This window comes from Gobius niger, assembly GCF_951799975.1.
Source record: "Gobius niger genome assembly, chromosome: 8".
NCBI classification, from domain to species: Eukaryota; Metazoa; Chordata; class Actinopteri; order Gobiiformes; family Gobiidae; genus Gobius; species Gobius niger.
Window position 1 is genome coordinate 16,429,585 of NC_136859.1, and position 21,998 is coordinate 16,451,582.

At 40.7% G+C, this 21,998-nt stretch overlaps 3 protein-coding genes across 3 annotated transcripts; 1 reads left to right on the forward strand and 2 right to left on the reverse strand.

The window, feature by feature from the left end:
- Positions 1-423: 423 nt before the first annotated feature.
- On the reverse strand, positions 424-2,678 carry has1 (hyaluronan synthase 1). Its single transcript, XM_079560778.1, has 5 exons — positions 2,624-2,678; positions 1,727-2,425; positions 1,432-1,657; positions 1,224-1,356; positions 424-1,152 (listed from the first exon to the last, which is right to left on the reverse strand). The coding sequence occupies exons 1-5, from the start codon at positions 2,633-2,635 to the stop codon at positions 477-479; spliced, it is 1,746 nt and encodes a 581-aa protein (XP_079416904.1). The 5' UTR covers positions 2,636-2,678; the 3' UTR covers positions 424-476.
- Positions 2,679-8,637: 5,959 nt separating this feature from the next.
- Positions 8,638-11,014, reverse strand: LOC306966727 (trypsin-like; the record flags this gene model as incomplete). The annotated part of the gene is made up of 5 exons (XM_079561540.1): positions 8,638-8,787; positions 8,864-9,000; positions 10,364-10,626; positions 10,761-10,911; positions 10,975-11,014. 5 exons carry the CDS (start codon positions 11,012-11,014, stop codon positions 8,638-8,640), a joined length of 741 nt encoding a protein of 246 aa, XP_079417666.1.
- Positions 11,015-19,397: 8,383 nt separating this feature from the next.
- fpr1 (formyl peptide receptor 1) lies at positions 19,398-21,617 on the forward strand. Its single transcript, XM_079560793.1, has 2 exons — positions 19,398-19,448; positions 20,364-21,617. The coding sequence occupies exon 2, from the start codon at positions 20,375-20,377 to the stop codon at positions 21,512-21,514; it is 1,140 nt and encodes a 379-aa protein (XP_079416919.1). The 5' UTR covers positions 19,398-19,448; positions 20,364-20,374; the 3' UTR covers positions 21,515-21,617.
- Positions 21,618-21,998: the final 381 nt, after the last annotated feature.

Consider the following 21,998-nt stretch of genomic DNA (forward strand, 5'->3'; position numbering starts at 1 on the left):
CCTGAGAGTATCAGGTTCAAGTAGTTCATAAAAGTGCCATAGTTTAATACTTCCCTTTTCTGCAATAATCATATCCAGCATCTGCTTGTCGTTGATTTGCAATAAATATTTTAGATTTCAATAATCATGCGACAAATATATCTATATATAATAAATAAACTAAATCAAGTTCCTTGACAGGAGGAAGAGGAAGGAGGAGATGCTGGAGCTGATCAGTGCAGAACACCATGCTCTGAAACCGGGGAGGTGCTGCACCCTTTCAGAGGAGCACTGAAGGCAGTACTCCGGTTTACCTGATGTCCAGAAACATGCTGCTCAGGTTGGCCCACAATGGCCACGCACTCAGTCCCAGCAGCTCAGGACTTACCCAACACCAGAATGCAATTTCATTGTACAATTGTACAATGAGAAATTAAGCACTTACTTAATTACTTACTTACTTAATTTCTTCTTGCAGCTTCAAAGAAAAGCCCAGTCTAGACAGTGACCTCATACTTTTGTGAGCGTTTACGACAGATCCTTCTGAACCAGACCCAGTAGAGGAACAGCATGACCATCCAGTAGCAGGTGTAGGCCGCACAGCCATAAATGAGAAACTGAACCTCCAGCATCTTGGGAGGGGTGACCCAGTCCGCAAAGGATTCCCTGTAGATGGTGTGACAAATCCCTGCTATTAAAATGGCCCCCCACACAGACAGAGGGATGAGGGGCACATAGTTTCCAACAATCTTCTTCCGGCCTGAGGTTCCCCAGCTGCGTTTGTTGATGGTGAAGATGGCAAAATACTTTGTTGGCAGCATACTGGTCATGTACAGAGCTGAATATAGCGACATGAACACCATGACAAAGTCTTTGCGCAGGATCACAGCATAAATTGATTTGGCCAGACCAATGATCTGGATACAGCACAGGATCCACAGAATGTCCCATAGAGTCCCCGTCCAAAACAGTTGGATGATTGTGGCCGTCACAAAGAAAGGAAAAATACCTGAGACTATGGACTCATAGGTCATCCACAGATGGTGCTTATGCCACCACATGGCATTAAAGAGCCATTCTCTGAAGTACGACTTGGTCCATCGAGTCTGCTGGTTCAGCCAGCGCAGGAACTGTGCAGGAGTCTCTGTGTAGCATTTGGAGCGTGCAGTGTATCTAAACAGAAGAAACCCATGTTCAAACTATATCATGGCATTTGCATGTGATGTGTTTATGAGGCGTCTTACTTTGTAGCATAGCCCATACTCAGCATCCGGTTTGTGAGGTGTCTGTCGTCTCCAAATGTACAATGTGTCCCCAAAAACTTCTGATTGTACCAAGACTCCAGAAACTGCTGCAGGAGATCATTTCTGTACAGACCTTTACACACAAGCAAATCCAATAAATACTAAATAACTATGACTAGTGACTATGATGATAACTCATGTTCCTTACCTAGAGGCCCACTGATACAGGACACACAGTCAAAGTAAGACTGGCAGGCTCGTTCAATGTTAAAGGCCATCCAGTAACGCACGCTGCTCATGAAGCTGACGAAAGAGTCTTGGTAGTTGAGGATCATGACATCTCCTCCAACTGCACCATATTTTGGGTTACTTTCCAACACTTTACAAAGCTCTTCTGTGGCCAATGAGTCCAACTTTGTGTCTGAGTCACACACCTGGAAACACAGAAGCAATTATTAAAATGTTTAGGATTTTAACAATAACTTATTGACACGTGTAAATACCTGAATATAATCGACAGTGGATCCCAGTGCTTTAAATGCTGTGTACATCACTTCTCGCTTGCCGCCCCACTTTTGCATTATGCACACACATCTATTCCTCTGAATCAGACCTTCAACCACTTTACGTTGTGGGTCTTCTCCCAAAGTAAAGTCTGTGCCCAAACTAATGGCTTTGGCCACGTCCTCATCGTCCAGGGCCATGTGGGGGCTCCATGTGTGATAGTTGTGTTTCCAAACATAGCAGGCAGGATCTTGGTCTGCAAACACATCCTTAAACATCTCCATCATGTAGCGGTCCTCCTCTGTGTTTCCGTCCACTACCATGATGATACGCAGCAGCTCTGGGGGGTATTTGAGAGCCCTAATAGACAGGAGGCACTCCCGCAGGTACTCCGGGTCTTCCTGATAAGCAGCAATTGTGAATCCAATTGTTTTCGTGTTGGAACAGGGTTCTATGCGGGCTTTCATTCGCCGATGCTCTGCCAATGCAAAGAAACTTTGGACAATAAGATGGAGTCCCAGTAGTAACCCGTAAAACCCAAAGGCGACAATGCCATATTTAGTTTTGAGCAGCTGAAAGCCCTGAATGTAGGCCCATGCCATAACAGACAGAATCAGCAGCGCAAACAGGAAGGTGAGGATGGCCCGGACCACAGTACCCGTCTTCTTCAGCAGACCCTTCAACTCCATCTGTCTCTCCTAAAAAAGGAACAATTTTGATTAGCAATACTTTTTTGGGGGGCTCAAAAACAAATAAAACTTTTATCACAAATGCAGTTGCAATCAATTAAAATCCAATATGTAAAATAAAATGTATCCCAATCATTTCTTGAAAGGTTTTACACATATCACACACACTCCATTAGAAACAGTAAAAATGAATAAATAAAGAGCTACCTGATGCTCCATGGTTTAACTGTGGTCAGCTGCGTCCAAGAATCTTGTCTTTTTGGATAGAGCAACGTGTTGCGCTTTTTATGCGGCCCCTCTATAAATTGCGCGCGCGCTGAGTCAGATGTGCGTCAAGCGTGAGGCGGTGCAGATTCTCACAGAGCTTCTGGGCCTTAGAGTGCACATGTGCAACTCTCTCTGCTTTTGTTTTCATCCTTACCATGGAGATGAGCACATTGTAGTATTTCAGGGCATTGTTAAAAGGGGGCTGTGGTTATTGTTGATGGAAAAGAAAATCCTGCACAAGGAGGAGGCGGAGATTCCCCTGTTTTCAGGAGAAGAAACACAAATGTGGTTAAAACTGATGTATATATAAATGAATAGGTCCATACGGTGTAAGATCTCGACAGTTTTACTGAGAGTGAAAAATGTCAAAGCTTTTTTCCCCTATAGGAGTAATTCTTTTGATGTTTACCCTGTAAAACAGTAAACGTATCAGGCACTCGGTTTTAACGTCATTAATCTCAGCAAAGCAGATGTGACGACAGTCTAGTGCCCACTGTCTCAATGCTATTTCGCACCTTCAAACATACCTCTTGACACGATCTACTCCTGAATAAATGCAAAGTAAGTTATGGCCCAGATGGAAATGGGATTCAGCTTGATGAACATATTGATCTAAAAGGAGTTTGTCACTACTCCCACGTGCTTGACTGCGGGCACGAGGAGACATCGGGGATGATCAAATCACGTGGATGAAGACAGGTGTTCAGGTAACTTTGAACAAAGAAACACTGCTCATGATTGCACTGAAAACAATTTCGTTGTAGATGAACAAGCGAAGTGAACATAAGGCGCGTTTCGTTGCCTTAAACAAAAACCTGTTATTTGCAACCAGGTCTTGGTCTTTTATGCTAATGCCACTCTGTATACGCACAGTGCGCTACTATTCATCTTGGCCTAGCTCAAAATAAATAAACAAAAAATATCTGGATTGCCTAGTCTAAAAAAAAAAGTGTGGTCTGTTGAATGAATAGGTGATTACTGCCCTCTCCTGGACACGGGGACCACATTCGCCTGCGCCTAGAGATTATTATTCATTGAAAAAAAAAAAATGAAATATTTCTTTTATATAATTAAATTAACGCATTTAGCGTATTAAAGGTTATGTTTGAAAAGGTAAATTAAGAAAATAATATGGTTTGCCTTAACACATGGCCCGTAATGGTTTCACGTTAGAGAGAGAGAGAAAATGGCGACATCTGCTGGTCACACACAGAAACACTGATATTGCAATTTGGAATTTAATTAGCAAAAAATGTATTAGAAGTTTAGGTCTCTGAGAAGGACATGACAAAGTCTAGAACTGCTGAGAAGCCGAAGCAGCCTGTATATACTAATGTCACGTCGCCTTCCATAGTTTTAGATCCACTGTTTAAACTCTTAACCCCCACCTGAACAGAGCACTTATTCTCCAGTTTGGCATTACCCAAATCTAGAAGCAAAAAAGTGGCAAAAATATGCTGGAAAAGCAACAATAACACGATGAATAAAGCGACAAAAACACACGACAAAGGGTGACGGAAAAAAAAACGACAAAAAAAAAAAGATAATCATGACAAAAAGTGATTAGAAAAAGACAAAAACACTTCCAAAAATGAGATGAGATGAGATAAGATAAAATAAGCCTTTACTGATCTCACAATGGAGAACTTGTATACTTGTTACATTCGGCTCTTTCAAACAGATAGGCAGAAAATGTGAGAAAAATAAACAAAAAGCAATTAAATGGTAAATAGTGATATCTTATATACAATGACTACTAAGGACTTTGTGGGGACAAAAGTATAAACAGTAAATAATTAAGTAAACAGACCATAACAGAAAGTGTTGAGTCAGTGTTAGCAGTGCAGGTTTACATCATGTAAGTGGTTGATAGAGTGACGCAGGTAAGTGATGTAAATACAGGGATTATTGCATGTATTCTGCAAGGGCTTATTGCACATGTTACTTTACAGTCTTGTTTTACAGTCTGACAGCAGTGGGGATGAAGGACTTGTTCCTTCTTGTGCTGAAGGTGTCTCAGTCTGCCACTGAAAGAGCTGCTCAGCTCCTCTACAGTCCCGTGCAGTGGGTGCGAGGCGTTGTCCATGATGGAGGTGAGCTTGGCGAACACCCTCCTGTCTCTCACCTCCTCCACAGAGTCCAGGGGCAGCCCAGGACGGAGCTGGCCCTCCTGAACAAAAGGTGACAAAAGTGAGATGAAAAGTGACCAAAACACGACAAAAGGAAAACTACAAAAACACTGTGACAAAAAAGCGGTAATAAGTAGTCTTTGTAGAAGGTTCATACTGTCTTCTTAGGTTAAGGCTATTATAGTTTTGTTTCTTATAGTAAGACAGAAACTAAACCTTTCTGTCTTACTATAAGAAAACAAAACTATAATGGTAATAAGTAGTTTCAAATGAGGTGTTACTCTGGCCTATTGGCTGTGAGCTCCAATCGAGAGGCTTTTAGATTTAGGTAAAGCTGAACTGGAGAAAAATGTGCTTGGTACGGCGGGGGTAAGAGGTTAATGTCTGTTTCTTTCAAATAAATGCAACTAAAGGAACAGGCCACTGTTTTTCAATACTGAGATATGTTTTTACCTGAGCTTAGACGAGTTGAAAGGTACCTGTCTGGTCTTTTTGCGTGCCCAAAGTCACGCAAAAAGACCAAAAATGTTTTTTCTCCCAATGTATTCTTATAGCTCCAAACAGGGATGAATTTAGAAGTGACCACGCTCTTTCACAGGCACGCTCAAGACCAGACAGGTACGTATCAACTCGTCTAAGCTCAGGTAAGAACATATCACAGTATGGAAAAACTGTGTGCGCTCAGTCAAGCAAAAAGACCAAAGATGTTGTTAGCATTTGGCCTTTCCTAATGTATTCCTATAGCTCCAAATGGGGTGAAGTTAGAAGTGACTAAGCTCTTCCATGGGAACACACAAAGACCAGACAGGTACACATCAACTCGTCTAAGCTCAGGTAAGAACATATCTCAGTATGGAAAAACTGTGTTCCTTTAATAGCCTACACAATAACACAGAAAAAATAATGGGTAAATGCACCAAGGACAGCGGGTGGCCCTCATGCTTAAATCTTAAATCTTTGCTACTAATTTTATTGTTGTACCAAGTTCCTCTAAAAAGAGAGAGAGAAAGAAAAAAATAAGATGAGAATATTTTAGTCCATCAATGTTTACAGCCTTGAGAATGCCGCCATCTGCTGACCCATCTTTAAAACTGCAAATGGAAACAGGCTTTTTTTATACACACAAAAAAGTGGAAGTTGGAGTGAAGAGTGGAAATTGCTCTTGTCTTTAAACTGTACCACAGAACAATGGCCTACATCTCTGACCCTGTGCTTTCTGCTACTTTCAGTTCTCAAAGGGCTATAAGCAAGTTTTTTCCCCCTGTGGAGCTGCTGCCAACGTGCTGGTTTAGCCATGATTATATCCCTGGAGACTTTCTTTACAAGGAAATCTGTTGACCATCATGAGGGCCCACACCCATAGCCACAGGCCTGAGCCATCAGCGTGCTCCGTGTCGGACCCAAATAGACGCCACCGCAGTTGATGTCATGTAGGAGCTGTGCCAGTCATATGCACATGTCGCGGTGAGCCATGCAGGACATATTTTTGTGGTTGCTTCACGTTGTTTTTTTATCACCGTTTGGATAGTTTATCTTCGGTTTATTGAGGTTAGGGTGGTTAGGCGTTGCAATATGGTTGCATGGAACTTAGGGTATGCAGTTGACTCTTTCAGTGGTTCGTTCTGGACATCAGGGATTTTAAAAAACATACTTTCTGTGTCCAATAGCTCTGTCCCCGTCTTTAATTGGCGGTCGTGTCATCGTCGGGTGACTCATTCGCTTCCCTGTGCCACACCCTCTCACCAAAGTCACTCAAACCAGCTCGGGACTATTACGTAGTTATGCACCTGATTCTTCCATCCCGGAGTTCTCATCATTAGCACTGTGCACATTTTCATTATGTTGATTCGTCTTTAAAATACTAGTACTGTCCCAAATGTATTTCAGAACAAAACTTTTTCTCTCTCTTGCATGCTACATAAACTGTAAAATACTACCTTCACTTAAGTATTCCCCAAAGTGATGCATAATTTCCAGTCTCATCCCACAAAGAGGTGTATTTTGTCTTTGTGATTCAGCGTTGGCTTCCTGTAAATATCAGTTTGGCATATTGGCTATTATGCTTAATTATGAGCAATACATGCTCCTCTGCACATTCACAGCACAGTCATGGTCAGACCAAGACTTCACTCTCACATCTAACCCTGTCTTCATATCCTGGCATCCCACCACCATCATTGGCCTGATGGTATTTTACCTTTTTTCGTGCACAACCTCCAACTAATGGTATATGTAAACATGTAGTGTACAGACAAAGTTAACTTTTTTGGACATGTGGACATTGTGAGGACCAGTGTGAGTTTTTAACCAACAGAGTGAAGACATTTTTGTAAAGTGAGGACATTTTGGGTGGTCCTCACTTATTTGAAGGACTGTTTATTGATGGGATCCCCATTAGCACAGCAGAGCTGTCGCTATTCTTCCTGGGGTCCACATATAAAAACAAAAAGAAATACATTAAAGAAAAAGAAAAGTACATTAAGATACAAAAGCCACACAACATTGTATACAATATATTACTGTATCACAATTCATCATCACTGCTTTCTTGGCATAATTTAACAATAATGTATCCAATCTCAAGCCATAGTTCAGTTCAGTTGTAGATAACATTTTTTTCAATACCGATTTAAATGTTTTTATGTTTACGAGCATCGTTAGATTGTCAGGTTGCATATTCCATGCATGCATTGCTCTGTACATAAATGTTTTCTGAGCACTGTCTGAATGTACTTTTGGTAAAACAAATTTCCCCTCTAAGGCGTGTCTAGTTGGATATTCGTGTTTATCTTTGCTAAATGAGAGTCTCTGGCAAAGAATTTTGGGCCGCTTTGATGCTATTATATTTTTGAAGAAAGACAATAATGAATACGATAATCTATCTTTTACTGACAACCACTTGAGTCGATTCAGCATGACTTTGGTGTTGGTTGTATAATCGCAGCGTAACACCAGTCGAGCTGCTTGGTTTGATGTGGTTTTATGGTTAGGGTTAGAATTGGGTTTAGATTAGGGTTAGGATTAAGGTCAGGGTTAGGGTAATACACTATGTCTATAAGTGTCCTCACTAAGATAGAAGTACAAGATTGTGTGAGTCTGTGAGTGTGTGTGAATGGTGGTGGTCAGAGGGACCATTGACGCAGATGTGCAGGCGCTCTTCTGTCGATCCCAGGGGAAACTGAAGCCACAGTCGTACTGCAACCCCAATGTGTGGAGTGAATGAAGTACAAATCTCCTTAACTGTGTGAAACGTATTGAGAGTGACTTGTGAAAAGCGCTAGGCCTATACAAATAAGCTTCTATTCCATTCAATTGTGGCATTTAGATTGCAATTTAGAAGCCTTTTAAGTCTCTCTGCTTGTTACTATTATGAAAAATGTTCCCAACATGGTATTATTGCCATTGAAAGTCTCACAATACTATTTCTTACTTTTTTAATGCATTCAATATTGACTTCCATGCATTATTTTGTTGCAATGACATAACAAACGTACAGGGACTATGTGAAAATACTACACTGAAATATGTTGGCTTTTTCTTCAATTTGAAGACTATTCACATTGTAGATTCTCACTGAAGGCACTACTTTATGAAAGAGCTCATATGGAATTATGTTTACACAAAAAAAGTTGAAAATGATTCTTCAAAAGAGCCGCCTTTTGCTTTGATTACCGCTTTGCACTTTTGACATTTTCTCAGTGTGCATGCGGCTATTCTGATCCCACAGCCTTGCTTTGCACTAACCACATGGTGCACACACACGACATCTCACGGGTCATTTAGGGTTGTCACTTCATATGTAATTTATTTCAATATCTTTGTTTCTCAGCCAGAAGCCATCGTATTTTTAATCCAGGAGACGTAATTGCAAACTTTGGCGTACACCCCGGGCTTGTTTCTGAGAGCGCAGCCGTGGCCCCATGACACCACTCCCTGCAGCACGCCATCGCACATCAGGGGACCTCCAGAGTCGCCCTGAGCCGCAAAGAAATAGGCTTTAGTCACTTTCATAAAACACTTAGAAACTAGAAGCTATCATTTTGAAAATTACCTGGCAGGAGTCTTTGCCTCCCTCCAGATAGCCGGCACAAATCATGTTCTCGGTGATTTGGAAAGGGTAGGAGTTGAAGCAAGTGTCATCACTCAGGAGGGGCACCTCAAGGCACTGCAGCTCATGAGGGAAACGTGCTGTGCAGGCAACAAAGAAAAACACACAGGTTGATAAAGTACTTCTAGTTAATATATAGATTTTGTTTGGCTACCTCAACAAACAACATTGCTACAAAAAACACTGATATTAGTTAAAATATGAATTTCAATGCGAATGAAGGGTAATGGTGGTTTAGTATCAACATTGTACCAATTAATTTAAGTGTATAAGGAAGTTTAATGTTCTAGACCAGTGTGCATCATTATCCAGTAGCTTACAATTGTATAGTGAGAAAAACTCTTAAGTTATTATGCGATTTGGGACGCACCATAAGTAAGGACGAATGGGATAAAATATCATTGAAGTCTCATAAATTTGCAAAGGAGGCCAGAGGGAAATTTATTCAGTATACATGAATACATGGTGGTGTCTAACCCCCTATAATCTTCAAAGAATGGGAATTATGGCATATGGTACTTGCTGGAAATGTCATTATGCTGTCTGGGAATGCAATAAGATCGATCCTTTTTGGGTGCAAGTATTAGACCACATTGGTACATGGATTGGCATGACCAGTCACTTAGGTTATGTTTGCTGGGAGATAAGATTCGGTGGTTAAAGTATAGGGGTAATTACTGCAGCACGAGTAATTCTGAGTGTGTGGAAGGAAACCACCTTTTTTTACCTTTAAAAGGTGAAAAAAGAATATATTTAAAATGGTTTCATATGAAAAATATTGTCTAGAAATGACAATATTGATACTTTTAAAGAATCCTGGGGGCAGATTGTTGAATCATAGACTTATTATAAAAGCAAATGGGCTAAATACAAAGTGCTTTTTGTTTTCTTTTCTGATTTTCTGCTTTGTATATCTTATATACAGGTTTTTGCTTTGTTATATTATGTTCTGGGACCTCAAAGTATGTAAGGTCAAAAGTTATATGACTACTGTAGTTCAAGTGTTCATGTTAAAAGTTTTAAAATCAAATCAAAATGAAAAAAAAGAGAATCTCTTTCAACAATCAAATTATGTTAGTAAGGTCGCTCTACTTAACACAAGTAAACTATTTTTTAATACGGCAGTGGTTCTCAAACATTTTTACACAAAGGAGAGTCAAAATGTCAAGTCAAAATGAAATATAATGGAAAAAGGACCCACCCCCACCACCCATAACCAGAAATACTGTATATTAGACCTATACAAGGGGGTCTAACTTGGAGAGGTGGTCACAGTACACCCAGACTAAACCAGGACTAGTGGGCGACATACAGTATCATATCTGACTCTATCAGAAGACACATTTATTCTACCTCCCCCTATGTAACCAGGGGCCCCTAAACCCCAGTTTGAGAACCACTGCTCTGAAGCACCTTGTTATAATATCCTTCCCCCGGACTCACATCCCTCATCGCTGGACCTCAAACTTCCCCATCCAGACACTTTGCACATTGTCCCATCTGCGGCACATGAGGTGGGAAGCGCGGCCGGGCGGACGTAGCTGTTGAGCGTCACGGGCTGGCTCAGTTTGATCAGCATTATGTCATTATCCATGGTGCGTGGGTTGTAGTCAGGATGCCTAATAAACTTGGCTGACATGATGTATTGCTCCGTTCCGTCGTCCTCCCAAATGTTATGCTCGCCCAGACGTACTTCTACATCGGACCTGCACACATTAGAGGGCCGCAATCACTAAGGCTCATTTTCAAGGGATCCTTTCAACTTCACGAGCCGACAAAACCGCAGTCTTGGAAGATTTATGTGCCTGATTTATGTGATAGTAATAATCATGTCTCTTACTTTGTTTTGCAGTGAGCGGCTGAGAGCACCCACTCATTAGAGAGAACGGTCCCGCCGCAGAAGTTGTACCCAGTGAAGAGAGACACTTGGTAGGGCACCGAGTTTTTAGCACACTCATAGCCTCCGACAATCCTGTCATCGTCCAGGGCGGCTGAAGCAAAAAGTGCAAATCAACATTGTTATTTCGCACAAACACAAGTTCAAATAGCCATACCTGCCCATCCAAACAAAGCAGCTAACAGGAAAAGCTTCATGTTTCCAGTGGCTGTCCTGGCAAATGTGCACTCTCTCTCAATCCTGCCCCTTCCATTTATTTTTAATCTTATCACCACTTTTTCAAGGTCTTCCATCATCAGGGGCTCAAACATAAAACACATGTTATATTCCCTAGAACTTGTTGGCCTCAAAACAACCTCTGGGATTGTTTAGGGTATGCATTTAAGTTTGGTGTTTCTTCTGGTTTAAAGGGACTATACAGAGTTTAAAAATGTTAGAATTATGTATTTTCCTCCCCCTACATGTTCCAACAATGTCCTCAAGTGTAGAATGAGCCCAGACCTGTTCACCACAACTGCCGCTAAAATCCTGCACTGTCACTCAAAACGGTGTTACTTCGGTCCGAATTGCCGTCATGCATGAGCTTAATATAGAAGGTGCAGTTACATGTATGACCTGAGATGGCAGTAGTGAGTATAAAATGGCTAACTTGCATCTAGCCCCTTTAAGACTGTTAATCCCCAGGGGTACAGGGATTAATTTGGCCTGTACACAGACAAGGAGAGACTTCACGCAGACACTCACATAAGGGCCAGTGAACTTCTTGCTACAAGAGCACTAACCACTCAGCCAGTTCTGAGCTGAGGGGAAATATTTAACTAATAATTTAAACAGTAAATAAGTCAAACTGGAAATCTTGAGCAAGGTTTGAGCAAAGAAACTACCCTCACCATATGTGCCTTACCATGTGGTGCCCCTCCCAGCAAACTCCAAATTGTCTTTTCGTTCACCAATTTCTCAGGACAATTCAGTAATGAGCGCATATACTTGAGTGAAAAACCTTAAACAATAACTGGAATTCCCCTTTTTGTAAAGCGCAGAGTCACATTTGTGTTTTTCTTGGTGTTTTCCAGGAGACCCCGAAGAATAATTGAGACAGACGTCGGAAAATAGAACCAGTTGCAGCAAACATTGCTTCACACAGTGGTTCATCAAACAATTTAAAGGCACGTTCAGTCTTTATTCCCACAGTATTTGCTGAGAAAATTGTCACTGTACCACTAGACATTGTGGCTTATTGCACAATGTGACCACCTTTCTATTTCCAAAATCGTATTTAACATAAGATTTTACATTGTTTTGAAATATAATAGACACCTGAAGATACTTTTGGTCATTTTTGTTCCCCTTTGTCATGAGAATCAAACAGAGGAAGTAGCTGTGTGAGCGCTGCATCACTATTTGAAGTATGTGGTGGTGGTACGCGGTTCTAGGCTGTTACTCATGAGTGTGCATAGGTGTTTATCAGTGCAGACAGGAAAACACTTATGTGAGGCGGCTTTTACCCAAACCTATGATTATGCACTCAACTCTCACATATAAGGCATTCCCATCTCGCTCTGACAAGCCCCCACTACTACAGCTCAGCACTCTGACTTATCACTGCCATCACTTTTTATTCCTTAGATGAGCAAGAATGGAGGCATAATTATACAGGCAAAAGTAATATAGCATAAGTGAAAGCAAAAAGACTTAAATTCAAGATGCATTTTTTAATCTACCATTCAATCTATGGTAATAATAATGCCTTACACTTGTATTGTGCTTTATAAGCCTGTGTTGACAAGCTTCTCACAGCACTACACTGTCGTCATTTTTCATTCTTTCCATACTGCTGGTAAGCTACTATTATAGCCACAGGCGGTGGGTGAAGTGTCTTGCCCATTAACACTAAATCAGTCTGCACCTGTGGGAGCCGGGATCCAAACCCCTTGGTTATTGGACAACCCACCACAATAGCATTTATGTGACGTCACAACATTATAAAGAGCCTATAGTTTGAAATTGAGGTGTGGGGCAACTGAGAATTCTATGGTGGCAACTATGGTAACTTTCAAAATGCAGATTTCAAGTCTTAGTGTATTGCCTATTTCTCTGTAATTCCTGGGCCAATTCACACAAAACAAGAACTCCGAAATCCTCTCTTCCAGCGAATATGAACTATGGTCTAATTATTTCCTCATAAAAGCGTCCAAAAGTGGACGCCTTTATGAGGAGTGGTCTGTAGAAAAGACTTTCAGCAAAAGAATAATGTTTGAAGGTTTGTGAATCCAGTCACTATAAAGTAATGATCAGGGAAAACATTTGGACATTTTCTTCTTGAAAAATTATTTCAAAAACTGTTTCTCTCACATAGAGTTGTATGTGTTTGTCAAGTGTGACACACACAATAATAAATTAATTCTGGATCCAAACTGTTGAGAGTTCCAATGATAAACACAGCCAAAAGCGCAACTTTATCTGAAGCTCCTGCTCAAATAACAACAGACAGAAGACAGAAAACAGTTTTACACCTCATTCCAGCAATACAGCTCACAATTTCTCCAGGTAAAATGAAGATATTTTTATATTTAAAATAAGCCTTCATTGTATATGGAAAAAAAAAAAGATAATTAATGCCAGAAAAGCATTACTTATCCAGACTAAATGTAATATTTAATATGTTCAGATGTTCAGAGCCTTGTAGCCGGCTCTATAGCAGGTTAAAATCAGCTAAATCCCATCATAGTGAATAGGGCAATAGCTCCATTGTTCCCGGAAGTAGAACGATGACATCATCACTTAACAAATGTATTGGGTTAGGTTGCTTTATTTGTATCCGTAGGTAAATTTGTCTTGTAATTCTGAGAAAAACTAGTCAAGCATTAAAATTAGCAGGCTACAGTTTTTCCATACTGAGATATGTTCTTACCTGAGCTTAGACGAGTTGATTCGTACCTGTCTGGTCTTCGTGCGTGCCCTCAGTCACGCAAATGTTATTAGCATTCAGCCTCTCCCTGCAAAGGTATACCTCCAAACTGGGGTGAAGTTAGAAGCTGCCACGCTCCGTGTTTTTCCTATTTAACTACAGTTACGTGAAACGTTACATGATCCAAGTATAGTTGCAAAAATTAGATTAAATGTCGATTTTCTAAGCGGATAAAAAGGGGTACTATATTGTAAGGCATAATAACACCTGGAGTACTTCGACGTCTGTGCAGCAATAGCATCGAAGTGCTCCAGGTGTTATTACGCCTCACAATATAGTGCCGCTGAGGAAATTGTATACATGACCTTTTCTACTATGGCTACGACTAAGTGTCATCACACTACCGCCGCGTCCAATGAAATTTAAGCCTTATTCACTATAGTGGGATTATTTCATCCTGCCTTTGAGCTTGTGACATATGAATATATGATTGTACAGAAACTTTTTTTTAATATAGTTTTTGTATAGCCCAATATTACAAAAACAGTTGCCTCGCAAATATTTCTGATTTATAACATAACAACAAATGCACTGTTCAACTGAACAGTCAGCTGTGACAACAGCTGTGAGAGTTGAGGTAGGTGGATGAATATGAATTCAAAGATCCCATGAGGCCCCACATTAACAACAATTCTCTCTATTCAAAAATAATGAGTCATGCTTTAGATCGTAAAATGTATTACATTTGAAATAACAAATAGCAATGTCTGTTGCTAAATACTGATATAAAATAGCAAATGTTCACAAATATATAAATATCATCTTATTTATCTTTTTTTTTGTACAATGTACTGTTTTATTGACAAGCCTTGAAGGCCCCCTGCAGTGCCTCTGAGGGCCACCGGATGGTCATTATGACACTGGCACTGCGCCAAAGGCCTTTGTTACTAGTTTCCATGACAGTGGCACAGCAGTTAGCGCTCTCGCTACACAGCAAGAAGGTCCTGGGTTCGATTTCTGGCCAGGTGGAGCCTTGCTTGCGTAGGTTACTTGTGGGTGCTCCTGTTTCTCATACCACCAAAAACATGTACAATGGTCAGGAACAATGAGAGAGTGTGTGTGCGCGTGTGCGTGTGTGCGAGCCGGACAACAGATGCAAACTAGGCCTTGGTTGCCATCTGGGAAAGACATTTTTATTGTATGATATGCACTGTCCCGGCCAAATAAAAACAAATAAATCAGTCAGTCACAAGTAACTAAGAATAAGCATAAGGTTAAAGTGTACTGTTCTTGTATAATCATCTCCTCTTTCTTCTATAGCCCTGGGGCAACTTGTCTGTGGGGGACGGACTGCAGTGCAGCTCGCAGGGACCCATCTCCAAATCTCCGGGATCTTGGTCAGGTCAGGAGCACCTAGCTGGAAGATAGATCCTCTACATATTTTGGAGTTTATGGGAGAAAACTAAGCACCCGGAGGCAAACCACAAAGACATACATCCATACAGAGTAAATGAGCTACAGTGGTGCTACAACTGTATTGCTACTTCTGTTAAAATGTCGCACACATTGCAAACATTCTCAAGAGAAATTCATTTCAAGATGCATTACAAGTAGTTTCCACCTTTGAACTTCCTCTGTGTGAATAAGCTCTACAATCCGCTTTGGTAATTGTATCTCAGTAGAGAATCTACATTTAGAGGCAGTTATTTTTAAGAGAAAACGAAATTGGCAAAAGTCCCCCGGGCTAATTACTGAAAGGTGGGACTGTGTGTCAGTGGCTCATGTGACTCACAGATGCTTGTTTTATTTGCACGTGTGAAAAACAGGATTTTGGATGTGGTCACTTGGATGTAAGGAACCTGGATCGCTTTACTTTGCTGTTGCTGCAAAGCTTTAATGAATAGCATCACAGCAACTTTTAATTTAACAACCATGCATTTGTTTATAATGATATGGAAAGAATAGTAAAGTAAAAGCAATTTGTGTCACTTTCAGCCCCACCCACACTGAAGCTGTAGTATCAAAAACACTGTGCATTGACAGCCATGTTCTGTGCCAGAGCCAGCTGCCGCTCACGTCCTTGCGTCTGCTCAGGGGGACCAGGACATGTGGTTCAAACTCTGCCCGACTGTAAGGAAGTGGTTTAGGTTTGTGAGGTTCTGCTCTTTTGCTTGTGTGTGGCGTTTTTTTTGTGGAAAACCCCACTCTGAGCCATTGGAGTGAATAGAAACTGGCAGCGATTTTGCCTCTAAAAACAAAATTCCTGACCTCTCCACCGCCGTGAGACAGAGGTTTGAGTTCCAGTCAATGCCACAACTAGATCAACAAACCTTTGTGGTCTGGGGCATGTGGCAGATTCCCACTATTTGGGTTAGTGTAACTCAAATCTGAACATTTCAAAACTGGGTTATGCTTTGGATCTGGTCCAGCAGTGGCTTAGAAAAGTGCCGGCCCATAGCTGTTTTTTCACTCAGCATAAAGTGCTGGTTGTGCAGTGGTGACGCACGGTACTGCAGTGTGTCATTGATACCTCGATGTCCCACGCAAATGTAAAAAATGTCTCATACATAGTCCTCAACGCTCCCCCCACTCATTCATCTGTTGTAGGGCAGTTAGCAAACACCTAATTCGATGAGCATATGCCACTCTCTGCTCCATGCAAGCTGCTTTAAACCTCCTTGAGTTGTTTTACACACCCAAATTGGTATTTGTGCGGTACACACATAATTGCAGGTTTGGTTGGTAAATCAAGAACTCTGGAAGGCTCTGGGCTCTGAAGACTTCCCTCAAACTATAGCCTTGGGATAGCTATTAATATACCCTACAGACTGCTGCACAGCGACTTTAGACTTTTCCACACACTCACAGTGCACAATGAAAAAACTCCAGACCTAATGCATGAGATCTTTCAAGTATTGTTTTGTAATCAAGTTCTAGTCTTAGTGTAGTTATCCTGGTCTAATCCTGGTCTGATGTTTGTTTAATTCTGGCTAGTTTTCCCTTTATGCAGGATGGGCCTCACATCATTTTTGGATAGTGGATGTTTGCTTGTGTTTACATGCGCTGAGTAAAGATTTACATTACGATTTAGAGCTGGGTTAGGCTATTTTAGACGGTATATGCTTCAATTTGAATGAATGGTTTTTGGTCACGGTGTTGCATTTCTCTCAGCGGGATTACATGCACACAGAGAATGTTTATTTATCCCAGAGAAAAGGGGTGCAAAAGCAGAGACTTGTCCTCCTACACTCTGAAACAAGGGAGTTGCTCTGAATTCATGCAGAGCGAGCAGGCACAGAGGGAGCGGACGCTGTTTCTTCCTCCCCCTCACATCTGGACTATTGGCAGGACATTGTTCCTGTGTGCAGCTTCATTGTGTTATCTACAGGCTTGGGAGTTTGGGGTAGGGCTGGGTCTGGTATGTTTTATCTGTGAGAACGTGATCAGGCTTCTTCTATTGTCAGATTAGTGACCAAACTATAGAGATGGATAGGATGTGTTTACTTTGACAACACAACTGTGCATTGGTTGTGCATGTAAATAATGATCACTTTGTCAGTCTGCATGTATTGCTTCAGAAGTCTCTTGGATCTATCAAGTCAAAAAAAAAAAAGATAATAATAATGATAATAAAAGCATGTATACAGTCATCTGGTGTTTAAAAATAAAGTTACCGGTAGTACATTCTTGTCCACCTACACATAATACTCAAAACCCCACAGCCTCTCCAGCTGGATGGGTTTTTGTTACAGTTTTTCTCCATAGGTTTGGCTCATTTCTTGAAACAGAAATTACATTCTCAAAACAACATGGACAAATCTCCTATGCACTTGGCAATTGTTCACAACACAATTGAATTTCTCATTAATTTCATCAAATTGCAAATGACTAAGTCCGTGTCTCAATGTCTCAGAACATCTTTGCAGATGATGAAGTACATGTTACTCTACAATTAGCACAATTTTCAAGTGAATAAATCTTGTTGATCTAAACTGATTGTTGATTCTCAGTCTAATGTTTTTTTTTTGCTCCAAAACGTGTCAGTGTCATTTCATTGTATAAGTCATCACATGCACAATAGTCTGTTCAATTGTCAAAATTAGCCAAGAACACAATACCATGAATACCATATATGAATACCTTGGAACATTTGATACATTTATTAAACAATTAACAGTCAGGTCAAACCTGAACTTGACTAACGAAGGAGGAGTGTCACACGTTTGATCAAAACATCTTTGTGTGAGGATATTACAGGAGATGAGTGTAGGGGATGGTTGCGACATGCACGCCGTTTCTTCCCTCGTTGCATCGTAAGGGAGAATATAAGCTGTGATGTGGATGAGAGTCTTTGGCCATCGTGGGGATGGCCAGGAGGGTGAGGACGTTGGCCAGAAGTGGGAGAGTGAGGACAGCGACCAGTGAAGAATTGTTGTGAAACTCCAGCTTTATTTACAGCACTGTAGGCTGCATATTTTTTTGTGTTTGTGTGTTATGTTACAGTATGTTTAGCTGAATACATTTTCTTTTTACTCTGATGTATGGAATGTATTTATTTGTGTGAATGATAATGGTTACAATTTCCTTGGCAGTATGAGTGCACTGTTAATGTCAAACCTTGGAGGCTGCTCTTACCCTCAAATCCTATTTCTTTGTTGTTGTTGTTGTTGTTGTTGTTGTTATTTTTTTCAAGTTTTATATACAACTTCATTCTGTTCGCTAGACAAGAAAAGTTACAGTAACCATTGTCAATGAAGGACTGGGCTAAGACTAAAAGGTGGACATGAGGGACGTTTCAATGGTCCTCTGCCACAGTGACAAAACATCTAAACATTTAGACTTGCGGGGCTCACACAAGGCCAAAGGGACAAAGCATTTTGCGGGCACTGACTGTTTAAATGAAAAGGAAACTTCGTTTTTAAGCGTGAGTGAACTGTTTCGGGAGAGATATGAGCTTTTGCAAGTGAGCAATAGTGTTGTGCTGAACTCTAAAACTGTTTTGCCAAATGATCGTAGAGTTTTAAGAATGTAATTTCTGTTTCAAGAAATGAGCCAAACCAATGGAAAAAAACTGAACACTTCTATGCTAGAATTGCAGATTGCAAAATGTAGCTCAAGAATGACTGGCGGCAAAGGCAAATAAACATATAGAACGCTATTTGCTTAAGATACTGTCGTATGTAATATGTATCTGTGGCCTTCTGTAACATGCATGTTATTTTTTGGCAGTTCAAATATTTAAGTAGACACCTGGGCATGGCATATGTGTACAAAATCTGTTAAAGATGGACTAGGTGCAGAACAGGCTGCAGTATGTCACCTGCAGGGATAACCACAAGTCAACATGAGCTTAACTTTGCTGCGCAAAACACATATTAAGCAGTAGCATCAGGGCTACAGCTCATACTTTGGTTCATACTCAACAACCCACAATTTGTGCCTTTAGAGTTTTCACCTCAGTACTTTCCCTAGACTAAGACAAAGACTCATTTCTTTAAAAAACGTGTCGCTGCGTGTCCCGCTGATTAGCAATAAAGAAGCACTTGATGGTAATTGCAGCAATTTAGACGCACAGAGGTAGTTGTGGCGCGTGTGCGCGCTCCCTCTGAGCCGTGCGCTGACGTCACATATTTAAGGCTCGCTCCCTCAGCTCCGCGCAGTCTGCCTGTCTCCCCAGAGCAGTGAGGCGCATCATCAGTGTCTGGAAAACTCCGAGCAGCACGGTAAACTACTTTAATAAGACTTTTTATAACTTCATAACCGACTTAAACTATATTCAGTTGCGTTAACGGGGTTTCTTTTCTATTTTGCTCCGTTTTGTCGAATGCATGTGCTGATCAAAGGCAAGCTAAGATTAAAGGGTCTTGTGTATAATAGACAGTCTGAAGTTATCATTTAAGACTGACTTGCACGTGGTAGTCAATAGTAAGTTAGTCTATTTTAAAGCAATGTTATTTTTTCATCTTCATTGTCAAAGTAGCCTATATTTGTTTATGACTAAAGTTAAACAATGAAGAAAAATCAAGTCAAAATCAGTCAAGATTAATTAGTCTACTAATAAAAACTAAATAAAAATAGGAGTGAGAGGAGGGACTTACAACATCATCGCAGCTTCCGATGCCACAGTTTGACAGAGCCTCATGTCATTCAAAGGAACAAATATGGCAATCTGTCAAGGTCTATAAAGCAGTGCAATGTGATTAAATGCCTATTTTTGAATGAAATGATAATGAATGTTAAATAGACCAAATTCATTTCAGTATTCTAAACTCTTAATAGTTGACTTTTTCGAAAAGTCAATGCTAATGCATTTCAGTATTCTAATTTGCATGAACATTTTGTAGACTAAAACTGGGCCATATGTAAAGAATTATTTCACCAAATCTTGACTAAAACTAAAATGCATCATCATCACATTGCAAGACTAAGACTAGAACTAAATGAAAGTTGTTGGTCAAATTAACAAATGTGTTGTGCCCTTGCCAACTTGGAATGCCAACTTTAAAGCAAATATTAAAGTAAGTAAAGTAAAATTTAGACTTATTTCTTATTAGTAATTTGACACACAGTAACATTCACTTAAACTCTCAAAAGTGTCTTTCTTGCTGCTCTAATGAATGGTTTGTTCTGCCTTTCAGTTTGTCAAACAATGATGGATTTAATAACAGCAACTCCGTTTTACCACATCAATGCCACAGACGTGACTGGAAAGAACGCTTCTCTGTACGACGACGATGAGTACGACTACAAGGATGAACATGCAGAACTGAGACAGTCCCTCAACATCATGTCTCTCATTGTTTACTGCTTGGCCTTTGTGCTTGGCGTATTGGGCAATGGCGTGGTTATCTGGGTGACCGGATTCAAGATGAAGGAAACTGTCAATACGGTTTGGTTTCTCAATCTGGCCGTGGCTGATTTCCTCTTTACAGCGTTTTTACCGCTCAGCGTCACCTATACTGCCATGGACTTTCACTGGCCTTTTGGGAAATTCATGTGCAAACTCAACAGTACCATAAGCTTTCTCAACATGTTCGCCAGTGTCTACATTCTGGTTGTCATCAGCGTAGATAGGTGTGTGTCTGTGGTGTGGCCAGTCTGGGCACAAAACCACAGGAGTGTGAGAAAAGCGTCCTTTGTCAGTCTTGGCGTTTGGGTGCTGGCTCTGATCCTCAGCGCACCATACTTCATCATAAGAGACACCGGACCCTCTTATCACAATGAGGACATAATCAACTGCTTCAACAACTTTGCCTTTTCGGACGACTATGAAACACCAGCGGTCAACCAGCTCAGACAGTTTCGGCATCAAGCTATGACCATCACCCGCTTTCTTCTCGGGTTTGTCGTCCCCTTTACTGTCATTGTCTCCTGTTACGCTGTCATAATACACAGACTCAGGAGGAACCGCAGTTTGGCCAGTCAGTCTAGTCGTCCTTTTAAGATTATCGCTGCAGTTATTACCACGTTTTTCCTCTGCTGGGCCCCTTACCACATCATGGCTCTGATTGAGTTGGTACATCACATGGCCAGTCCCCCAAGTGAAACTTTAGACCACGTTATCACCATTGGGGTGCCCATCGCCACAAGCCTGGCATTTCTGAACAGTTGCCTTAATCCACTTCTCTACGTGTTCATGGGCCAGGATTTCAAGGATAAAGTTCGCAAATCGATCCTGAAAGTCCTTGAGACAGCTTTCCAGGAAGAGGTGTCTCGCTCGTATACCTACACAAACTCAATGATTACAAGTCGGAGTAAGGAAAAATCTGTCTCTGAAGCAGAGGTTTAAGACTGTATGAAAAGTATATTATTATGTAATTGTACATATCTTGATCACAAATGTGTATTATAAAGTGCATTCTTCTTATGCTTTATGTGCCTCTTTATGTCCTAACTTTTTCATTGAGAAATCTTTAAATGTTACTAAAATGTACTAAATGGCTGCTCGAAGTTTGTTTATTGTATATGGTGTGTGTTTTATGTATGGCTGTTAAGGACTTTTGTACTATTGCCATTTATAATGGTCTGCTTTTGATGAATAATTAAAAGATTGGTATAATTTTAAATTATGTTTCTACTGATTTTGCTTTTGTTAGAAGCTCACAAAGCAAAGTGGAACCAAGACAACAACAAACAACAACAAACATTTCTAGGCCTAATTTATCGAATAATTGATTTTATTTATTTGATTGGGAGAGTGCATGTTAATTAATGAGCACATATGCCAAAATACTTACACGTAAAAGGCTAATCCACATGGGCTAGGATCACAC